General features: G+C 64.2%; 1 protein-coding gene across 4 annotated transcripts; it reads left to right on the forward strand.

Moving 5' to 3' along the window:
* Nucleotides 1–3,504: 3,504 nt before the first annotated feature.
* SLC39A13 (solute carrier family 39 member 13) lies at nucleotides 3,505–9,406 on the forward strand. Of its 4 annotated transcripts, none has more exons than XR_008630721.1 (10): nucleotides 3,505–3,613; nucleotides 4,764–5,072; nucleotides 6,177–6,290; nucleotides 6,417–6,541; nucleotides 7,175–7,279; nucleotides 7,372–7,461; nucleotides 8,035–8,085; nucleotides 8,167–8,295; nucleotides 8,408–8,507; nucleotides 8,605–9,406. XR_008630721.1 is itself a non-coding variant. In XM_055142506.1 (10 exons), the coding sequence occupies exons 2-10, from the start codon at nucleotides 4,772–4,774 to the stop codon at nucleotides 8,678–8,680; spliced, it is 1,095 nt and encodes a 364-aa protein (XP_054998481.1). In that variant the 5' UTR covers nucleotides 3,505–3,613; nucleotides 4,764–4,771; the 3' UTR covers nucleotides 8,681–9,406. The 4 variants fall into 4 exon arrangements, 3 of the variants coding, with proteins under 3 accessions (XP_054998481.1, XP_054998480.1, XP_054998482.1); XM_055142506.1 differs by having other exon boundaries at nucleotides 8,167–8,299; XM_055142505.1 differs by having other exon boundaries at nucleotides 8,167–8,507.
* Nucleotides 9,407–10,192: the final 786 nt, after the last annotated feature.

Raw genomic sequence — 10,192 nt, forward strand, 5'->3', positions numbered from 1 at the left:
CTTGTTTGTTTTCATTTTTTCCATGTGCCTTTTATTTGATGTCACTTGCTTTTTATATCTTCCCTTTTGGTTGCTGTTGGTGTGGGCAGCGGGGTGGGGGCACACTTGGTTGAGGTGCCCTGGAGCTGGCAGTATGATGTGGGTGTCCCCCAGCCATGCAGGGATGGATGCAGCGATGTGAGGCTATGCGGCCTCAGGCATGCAAGCGCTCTGCCACCAGATCACATCCCTGGGCTGGAGTGCAGGGGTGTGTGTGTGTGTGGGGAGGGTGATATTGTGGGTGTTTTTTTGGTGGGGGGGGACATCCTAGGTGGTGCTCAGGGGTCAAGAGGGGCCAAAGATCTCGGGCCTCACACATGGAAGGTCTGTGCTCTACCTCAGACATTCTATAACACCAAGTGTGTGTGTGTGTGTGTGTGTGTGTGTGTGTGTGTGTGTGTGTTTGGAGTCCTTTTATTTCTTTTTATTTTTTAATTTTTTGTCGGCTTTTTTGGGTCACACCCCGCGATGTTCAGAGGTTACTCCTGATTCTGCACTCAGAAATTTCTTCTGGTGGTACTCGGGGGACCATATGGGATACCGGGAATCAAACCTGGATCAGCCATGTGCACAGCAAATGCCGTACCCGTCGTACTATCTCTCCAGCCCTGTCACTATCCCTGTCATCCCATTGCTCATCGATTTGCTCGAGCGGGCACCAGTAATGTCTCCATTGTGAGACTTGTTGTTACTTTTTTTGGCATATCAAATCTGCCACGGGTAGCTTGCCAGGCTCTGCTGTGCGGGCGGTATACTCTCAGTAGCTCACCGGGCTCCCCGAGAGGGGTTAAGGAATTGAACCCGGGTCAGCCGCATGCAAGGCAAAAGCCCTCCCACTGTGCTGTCGCTCCAGCCCTCTCCAGCCCTAAATATTTTTTTTAACTGAATCACAGTGAAATACACCCGATATACTTGTTTGTGTTTTGTCTGGGTACAGGGGGACTCCAGGCAATGCTCAGGAGACCAGTCCCCACCCCACCCCCAATTATTCTTTTTTTTTTCTTTTTGGGTCACACCCAGCGATGCACAGGAATTACTCCTGGCGGTGCTCAGGGGACTATATGGAATGCTGGGAATCGAACCCGGGTCAACTGCATGCAAGGCAAACGCCCTACCTGCTGTGCTATTGCTCCAGCCCAACCCCCGTTATGCTTGACCAACCAGGCCAGCGGCTTACTGCTAGGCCCAAAGGAAGTCGTGCTACTCCAGCTCTACACTGCTGGGGATTACCGATGTCTCCCCAGTGCTTTTGGGGGGCCTCCAGAGCTGCTCCTGGATATGCTTCAGGGACTGTATGTGGTGCCGGGGATAGAACCAGGGTTGGCTGTGTGTAAGGCCAGAGCCTCTGTGCCGTACAAGCTCTCCAGCCCTTATTGTGTTATTATTTTTATAGGGGCCACACCCAGTGGTTCTGCATGGGGAGCCCCATACCCTCTGTGTGGCCTGACCTTTCAGTTCAGGGCCCAGAGCACTCAGGCGAGGCTCTGGGCGGGGTGGGGGCGGAGGGCACGCGCTGTCGGGGGGGTCAGATTCAGGCCAGGTATGTGCTTTATTTCTCAGTGCCAATCCCCGGACCTCACCAGGCCTAATTTTTTTTTAATAGGCTTACATTTCCCCTCTTCCCACAGAACGAAGTTCACCACTTCATGTGAGATGGGCTATGTGGCTCTTCTGCATCACTGTGTACCTTTATCAACACATACACATGAGAGTCCTTTTGGTCATTCTTTTAAAATGGTGCCTCACAGTCAACAAACATTTCCGCATCGCGTGTTCTCTTTTCTGTACCTGGGAGCCCCTGGTAGATTGAATCCATTCTTTTGTAATTTTTATTTATTTCTATTTATTTTTTCTTTTTGGGTCACACCCGGTGATGCACAGGGGTTACTCCTGGCTCTGTACTCAGGAATTACTCCTGGCGGTGCTCAGGGGACCATATGGGATGCTGGGATTCGAACCCGGGTTGGCCATGTGCAAGGCAAATGCTCTACCTGCTGTGCTATCGCTCCAGTCCTCGAATTCACTCTTTTTTAACAGCCACACTCATTCGTCCACTCACGAATGGCCCTCCCTGCGGTGCTCATCATTTATGGCCTCTCGAAGCACTTTCGATTCCATTAAGGAGCCTGAAGACAGGATTTCCAGGCCAGGAAGGAGGAGCAGGTGCTGGGAGGCAGCACGTGGTGGCATCTCTGCTTGGCCCTTGCCAAGCCCTCACCCCCAGAGGCAGCAATGCTGTTATTATGAACTCATTTGCATGTATTGTGAAGTGCTTTGCCTAGGATAAGGCGATTTGCATACAGAAGGGGACGAGGGGGGCAAGTCTGAGCGTATTCCTCCCTCTGCAGAGACCGTTAGGAGTCTGCCCCAGCCCCAGGAGCCGGGAAAGGTGGTTCACACACAAGAAAGGTGGTTCCACCTGCAGCGGGTGGGGCTTTCGGAGAGGGCAGACTTTGGAGTTGGGGATGGGACAGGGCACGGGGGAGACTACGTGAGAGTCAAGTGTATCCTCAGGGATCATCCTGCCATTCAGAGGCGAGGCGCATCCATGGGAGGTCAGCTGAGGGTAAGACCTGGTCTTGGAGACCCCTCACCCCATGGCCGGATCTGCAGATGAGTACCAATGAGCCCCATCCTGAACAGTCTCCAGACCGAACTGGTTCCGAGGAGGATGCAGGTGTGGGAAGCGCCCAGCCCTCTCCCAGCCACCGTGCAGGAGAAAGGTGCTTCCACTGCAGGAAAAAGAAGGCTCTCGCTTGCTCTAGGTGCAGAGGCACCAAGATTCCAATCCTGGCCCTGCTAGGGGCGTGACTCTGTAGCCCTGGGCTCTCCGCACCCACCTTAGCAGGGCAGAGGGAGGACCCTGGGATGCCAAAGACTGATGCCAAAGGCTGCAGTTTGCATCCCTGGTCCTCCCGGCTCTGGAGTTCCAAGCGGCGGTTTGTCAGCCAGCAGGCACTGGACTCCAAAGGGTTAAGAGGCCTGGAGAACAGGGCCTGAGGTTCCCAGTGAAAAACCGAAGCATAAAAATAATCCGATGAGTAAGAATAAAATTCCCTCTTCTGAGGTTCCCGGGGGCCGGGCCCCTCCCTGCGGCGGACACTTCCCCTTTTCCCGGGTTCTTGGAGGAGCCGGGCCGGGCGGCCTCGGAGCGGGCAGCGGCGCGCGCCCCCGCGCGGCCGGCGGCGACACGACGGCTCCCGGCGGTGGGGAGGTGGGGGGGAAGCGGCGGCCGCGGCGGCCCCGCACGCCCTCCCCGCCGCCGCCCGCTCCCGCCCGGCCGCGCGCCCGGCCGCGGGGGCGCCCACTTCCGCCCGGCCCGGAGCGGAAGCGCGCCGGCCGCTCGGGTCCCCCGCGGCGGCCGGGCGGAAGCGCGCCGCGCCCCAGCGCTCCCCCGCGGCCCCTCGGGCGCGCCGCGCGCCGGGTTCCGGGCCGGTCCCGTGTGACGTGGCCGCGCGCCGGGGGCGGCTCCGGGCCGGGGGCCGGGCGGGGCCGGCCGGGGCGGGGCGCGGGGCCGCAGCTGGATGGCCGGGGCCGCCCGGAGCGCCGCCGCCGCCGCCGCTGCAGTTGCACGGTGAGTGCCCGCCGGGCCCGCCCCGGGCGCGAGTGAAACTTCCTCGGGCTCCGCTCCTGTCGCTCCGCGCCCGATCTCCGGGGCGCCCGCCTGCCTCCTCCCTCGCATCCTCACTCCGCGGCGACTCCCCTCACTGCCCGCTCTCCTCTGCCGGACCCGCGGTCCCCCGCTCCTGTGTCTCTGGTCCCCCTGCACCCGCCCCCCCACCCCCACCCCGGCCTCCACGGAGGTCCTGCCTGAGACTTCACCACCATCCCTCGGCCAGGCCTGGAGCGACAGGACTGGGCACCTTGAACCCAGCCCTCTCCCCCCCCATCTACTTCCACTCCTACCCTATGTCCCACCCCCGAGCTGCAGAGGAAACTGAGGCAGGGACAGCAGCAGCTCAAGGTCACCGCCAGCCTAAGGCAGGGCGGACCACGTTTACCCTCCTGCCTGAGTCCCCGGTTGGAACTTCTCTCTTGGTTGACTCACATCCCCTGTGACCGGGTACATTCTTGCCTCTGGGACTCCCCCACCCCCATCCCAGGGACCGCGGGGTCCCACCGCCCGGGGCAGGCAAGCACAGCTCACTGGCGCCCGGCCTGCCTGGGGAGGGACCAGGCACGTCCTGCAGATGAGGGACGGGGCTGGGGGTGCTGGGGGTACTGGGACCTTCCTGACTGCAGGTCTGTCTCCCGGAGCCCCCACCCTGCTTTCCTGGTGCGGCCCGTTCCCCAGGAAGAAACTCCCCTCTCCTGCAGACTCCCCTGCGCCCTCAGCCTCTGGAAGGTGTTCCCCCCGGCCACATCCTGGTGGCAGGCGTCCCCTGGCTGCTGGAGCCACCCAGCTGGGCCGGGTCCTCGGTAGCTGAGGGGCACCCAGCCAGCACCAGCCTCACCCCGTCATTTGGGAAAGTTTAGCCTCCAGTGGGCAAGTCCGCACGGAGGCGGGAGGAGACTCCGAAGGAAAAAATGTGTGGTGGGCAGGGCAGGGGATGGAGAAGCTGAGTCCCTTTCTCCGTACACCCCTGGTCCACCCTCGGAGCCCCCCACCCCAAGGCTGAGGCAGAGGTCACAGCCCCTGCAGGTGGGGCGGGAGCTAAAATGCCACGTTTTTTTCCGAAGCCTGGGCCACGACCGCTCACAAGAGCCACTTTCGTGTTTTCCAGCACGTGGCATGCCTGCATGTCCCGGCCCCGGCTGCGTCATGGGGGGCCCAAGGCTCCTCTTCCTCGCGGCTCTTACCCTGGAGCTCCTCGGAGGGGCTGGGGCCTCCCAGCCGGGCCCCCGGAGCCGGGGGGCTGCAGCGGCCTGTCGCCTGGACAACAAGGAGAGCGAGTCCTGGGGGGCCCTGCTGAGTGGGGAGCGGCTGGACACCTGGGTCTGCTCCCTCCTGGGCTCCCTTGTGGTGGGGCTGAGTGGGGTCTTCCCGCTGCTTGTCGTTCCCCTGGAGATGGGGGCCACGCTGCGCTCAGAAGGTGGGTGCCCTCCGAGGGGAGAGCGGGCGTGAGGGGGTGGGCAGGGGTGAGGGCGGCGTGCATGCCCGAGAGTCGTTGGCTTCTCCACCCGCCTGGTGGCCGCTTCTGTCTGTCTGAGTGCATTGGCCAGCACAGGTCATGGTGGGGACGGGGGTGGGGGGGGCGCTGCTGGGCTGTCACTGCATTCACGCTCCCGGCCGGCCAGGGGGGAACAGCTGCCCTGATGGGGAGCGATGTGGTACCCTCGGACGCCTTCCTGGTGCAGGGTGAGGTGGGCGCTTGCCCTGCTGGGCACAGGGGCAGAGCGTGGCCCCTCCCGTCCGTCCCTGCGCTTCTGTCCTGTGCGCTGCAGCATCTCTGGGCCCGGGCAGGCTGGGGCAGGGCAGAGGCGTGGTCGGGTAGGAGGGGCTGCAGTTGCACGTGCAGGCGCCCGGCCCGTGAGCGTGTCTGATGAGCCTGGACCGGAGCCCAGGACTCAGCTTGCCGGGAGTTGGCCCTGGATGTGCCTCGCCAGGCTGCCGCGCGGTGTCTGCGGGGCTGGGCAGAGCGCTGGCATGAGGCTGTGCACCGGGGCGGCCTTCGTTGGGGTGCTGCTGTCTCCACCCTGCACCAGCTCAAAGCCTCGGAGAGCAGCTCGCGGTGTGGCCGTGGGGGCCGGGCTGGTGAGCCCCACTCTCAGACAGGGAGGCACAGGCCCCGAGAGGGTGCCGGAGCCGGCCAAGGTCGGCAGCTTGCCCTCGGACCCCCTCCCCAGCGGTCTCTGCCCACTGGGCCTCAGTTTCCCTGGCAGCCCCAGAGTCTGTCCTCGGACCTGGCAAGTCTGCGGAAGTCCCCAGATCCCTACCCTTCCGGTGGGGGTGGCAGGGAGGCTGAGCAGATCTTCCTGCATAATCGTTCCCAGTGAGGAAACTGAGTCTCGGGGCTGCTCCACCAAGGTCATTGGCTGCAGGTGAGAGGCGGGGACTCCCGCTGACCCTGCCAAGCCCATCCTCACTCTCCCCTGGCTGTCCAGCAGCCCACAGTGTTCTGAGACAGGCCAGGAGCCCAGTGGGCCGGGGTGGGGACCCCCGGGGGGTGCAGGGGCTCAGCCTCTCTGCCTTGTAGCTGGGACCCGGCGCCTGAAGCAGCTGCTCAGCTTCGCCCTGGGAGGGCTCTTGGGCAACGTGTTCCTCCACCTGCTGCCCGAGGCCTGGGCCCACACCTGCAGCGGCAGCCCTGGTGAGTGGGGCCCCGGGCTGGGGTGGGTAGGGTGATGGGTGCCCCGGGGCTGCGGGGGGCGAGAGGGCCTGTGGCGAGGGGCCTGCCCTGCCTGCCCTTCTCCAGCCAGCCGCGCCGCCTCTGCAGGTGCTGAGGGCCAGAACTTACAGCAGCAGCAGAAGCTCGGGCTGTGGGTGATTGCCGGCTTCTTCGCCTTCCTGGCCTTGGAGAAGATGTTCCTGGACAGCAAGGAGAAAGAGGGCAGCGGCCAGGTGAATGCCCGGCCCCGAGAGGGGCCCTGCCCTGGGAGGATCTCCCGGGGCCCACCCCAGCCCTCCTGCCTTGTTCTGACAGTGATGGCAGGGTGGAGGGGGAGGTCCTGGCTGGGTTGGGAGCTCCCAGGCAGACCCAGCGGGGTGTTCCCGGGGGCCAGAGAGACAGCTCCAAGGACTGCCGTGGAGCCTCTGCACGCCTGGGGCCCTGCTTCCATCCCCGACACCGCAACGTTCCCAGCCCTGCCGGGAGTGACACCGGGCCCGGACCCCTGAGCACCACCCAGTCAGTGTGAACCCAGGCCCCTCCCTGCACCTGCAAAAAGAAAGACTGTGTGTGTGTGTGGGGGGGGGGGGGGATTGAGTCCGGTGATAATTGAGGGCTCAGGGGACATGCTTTGCATGCAAGGACCAGGCTCCATTCTCAGCGCCACCTGTCCCCCTACCCCCCCCACCCCGGCACTTCCTGGCTCCGGCATTTAACTGTGTGGCCAGCCAAGCCTGGCCACGGCCCCCGGCTCTCCTGAGAGCTGCTTGCAGGGACCTCCCCAAAGAGGGGTGGGTGTCTCCATGTCTCCCCCGGCCGAGTGGGGGGCATCTAATGTCACCTCTCCCTCCTTCTCCCGGCCCTAGGCCCCCAGCAAAGGCCCCGTTGCTGCTGCCGCGCTCAATGGAGGCCGCTCTCTGGCCCTGCCGGCCGCAGGGCCTGGCCTGAGCGCCGTGGTCCGGAACATCCAAGTGAGTGGCCCGCTCAGGGCCCCCCGCAGTGGTCAGCCTGGCCCCCCGGTGCCCCCCCCCGCTGAGCCCAGGTCTCCCTCTCCCGCCCCCAGGTCAGTGGCTACCTCAACCTGCTGGCCAACACCATCGACAACTTCACGCACGGGCTGGCCGTGGCCGCCAGCTTCCTTGTGAGCAAGAAGGTGCGTGGGGGAGCAGGCGGGGCCCCGCAGTCCCGGGGAGACGATGCCTGTGTGGCCCCCACACCTGCTCTGCACCCTGCTTCCTCCATCACAACACCCCCCGGAAGCCCCCACCTCCCGGCTGCTCTTCTGGACCCGGCCTCCTTCCGTCCTCAACCTCTGGCCTCTTGCTGCAGACACGGCCGGTCGGGGTCCCCTGCTTCCGCGCCAGGCTGCTGGAGGGGCCCGGTCCGCTCCTAGAAGCTTCCTCCTGCCATCTCCCTGCTCTGCCGCAGGCGCCTGCCTGCTCCTGACTTGGTGGGGCCCCTCGTGGCCTTAGCCTCACTGTCCCCTCCGCCTGGAATGTTTCTTCCTCTCGCCCCAGGACCTTGGGTCTCTGCCTCACTGCCCTTTCTCCCAGAGAGGCCCTGCGGGCCCGGTCTTGTGTGATGGCTCCATTCCCAGCCTGCCTGCCTCAGGCGCCCGTTTCCAGTAGCCAGACCGTAGCCAGAGCGCGCAGGACAGGGCAGGCACTGGGAGACGGGTGGGCAGGGGCACGTCCTGGCACAGGCCCGCAGACTCCCCTTCCTGCAGATCGGGCTCCTGACCACCATGGCTATCCTCCTGCACGAGATCCCCCACGAGGTGAGTGGTCGGGGATTAAGGATGGGTAGGCCGCACCGCGGGGGTCCGGAGTCCCGCGCGAACATGTGGCCCTCCCCGCAGGTGGGCGACTTTGCCATCCTGCTCCGGGCCGGCTTTGACCGATGGAGCGCAGCCAAGCTGCAGCTCTCGACGGCGCTGGGGGGCCTGCTGGGGGCCGGCTTCGCCATCTGCACGCAGTCTCCCAAGGGAGTAGGTACGGGCGTGGGGGTGGCGCGGCGGGCGGCGGTGCGGGAGGAACGTGTGCGGCCCTGGCCTGGCCCGGCCCAGGGCGGCAGCCAGCGGCCTCCTCCCCCCTCCGCAGAGGAGACCGTAGCCTGGGTCCTGCCCTTCACGTCTGGCGGCTTCCTCTATATCGCCCTGGTCACTGTGCTCCCCGACCTCCTGGAGGAAGATGACCCGTGGTGAGTGGGGTCCCCCCCAACCCTGTGGAGCCGCAGGAGGGAATGGGGTGTCCAATCGTGGCCCCCACCCTGAACCGGCCCTGCTCCCCCCCCACAGGCACTCCGCGCAGCAAGTGCTCCTGCTCCTCGCGGGCATCGTGGTCATGGTGCTGTTCTCGCTCTTCGTGGACTAAGCACGCCCCCGCCCCGCACAATAGACTCCGTTCTCCCCACTCGAGTTGTGTGAGGTGGAGGGCGAGCGGCTGGGCATCATGGGAGAGCCCTGGGCAGACGGGGCGCCAACACCAGGAGCCGCGTGCTGGGCTGGGCTGAGGGAGGCAAAGCCTGCACCCCCAGCGGCCCACAGGGAGGGAGCCCCCAAAGCGCTCTCCCTGGGGCGCCCCAGGTCCTGGGTTGAAGGGAGCCGCAGCTGGGGCCCGTCTTCCCGGCCCGCGCCCTCGCCAGCTGCGAGGCCAGAGTGAGGAGCGGCAGGAGCTGGTGGCTCCACAGCCACCCCTGCCAGCTCCAGCTGCCACACAGTAGCCTGCAGGGCAGGGGGCAGGGGGCCAGCGGCTGGTGAGAGGCCTTGCGTCCTGCTCAGGGATGTCCCAGCCCCTCTCCCTGCCCCGCTGCAGTGGCTGAGGGGGGTGGTGAGGACTCCGCGTTGTCAGCTCTCAGGAATGTGCTCTGGGAGAATGCTGAAGCCATAATCCCCAGCTATTTCCCTTGGCCGACGCCCAGGTACTCAGCTGGCCGACTCCGGGCCCAGCTCCTGCTGCTCGCCCGCCACGCACGCTCAGAAGAGGCTGGCCCCGGGGAGGGGGGCCCGGGGGGCTCCTGGCAGTTCTGCTGTGGTTCTGTTTGTATCTGTAAATACCTGTTCTATATATGATGCGAATAAATACTATATTCAGACTGGCCCTCTGCTCCGTGCCATCTGTGAACCGGCGCTCCTGCAGTGCCCCTCAGACAGGGCACACGGTCCACACAGCCCAGGAACTGCAGCCTGGCACCGTAACCCTTGATCCCAGCGGGTGCTGCCCTTACTCGAAAGACACCAGTGGCTCTTACCTTGCCCGCCCTGGGCAGTTTTTTTTTTTTTTTTGGCTTTTTGGGACACACCCAGTGATGCTTAGGGGTTACTCCTGGCGGTGCTTGGGGGACCATAAGGGATGCCAAGGATCAAACCCGGGTCGGCTGCGTGCAAGGCAAACGCCCTACCCGCTGTGCTATCGCTCCGGCCCCGGGCAGTTCTTAATTAAGGAGCCCTAGCCACAAAGAGGCTCCAGATTAGACCTTAACAAAATTATTTTTCGTCAATAAAGGCGAGCAGCTGGGGAGCCGGCTCAGTGGCCCAGTGCACGCGCTTCGCACACGGGGCTCAGGTCTGAGGAACCCTGTGGCCTGAGCAGTCAGGTGTGGCCTCAAAACCAGAAAGGCGGGAATAGATCCCAGATGTAGCAGAGTGCATCCCTCCCAGTTTCTGTGTGTAAGGCTCTGCGTTTGATCCCCACACACGTAAAACGGGGGCTGGGGGGTGGGATGGAGACTTAGATCCTAGTAAAACCCGCACCTCCGGCTATGCGGGAATAGCCGGCCACGGGCGCTAGGGGGCGCTGCCTCCCACACCAGGACAGGCCCGATTCCCTCGAGCCACCTGCAGGGCCTTCCTTCAGGAGCTCCTTGGCTGAGCAGGTGGGGCCACA

The sequence above is a fragment of the Sorex araneus genome, chromosome 6, assembly GCF_027595985.1.
Source record: "Sorex araneus isolate mSorAra2 chromosome 6, mSorAra2.pri, whole genome shotgun sequence".
Lineage (NCBI taxonomy): Eukaryota > Metazoa > Chordata > Mammalia > Eulipotyphla > Soricidae > Sorex > Sorex araneus.

What these genes read in the sequence shown, in the direction of transcription:
- SLC39A13 (XM_055142505.1), top strand. Translation starts at nt 4,772, where the DNA reads ATGCCTGCATGTCCCGGCCCCGGCTGCGTCATGGGGGGCCCAAGGCTC. An exon ending in CACCTGCAGCGGCAGCCCTG is followed by an intron (nt 6,291 to 6,416) that starts GTGAGTGGGGCC and finishes CCGCCTCTGCAG; the next exon opens with GTGCTGAGGGCCAGAACTTA. An exon ending in AGAAAGAGGGCAGCGGCCAG is followed by an intron (nt 6,542 to 7,174) that starts GTGAATGCCCGG and finishes TCCCGGCCCTAG; the next exon opens with GCCCCCAGCAAAGGCCCCGT.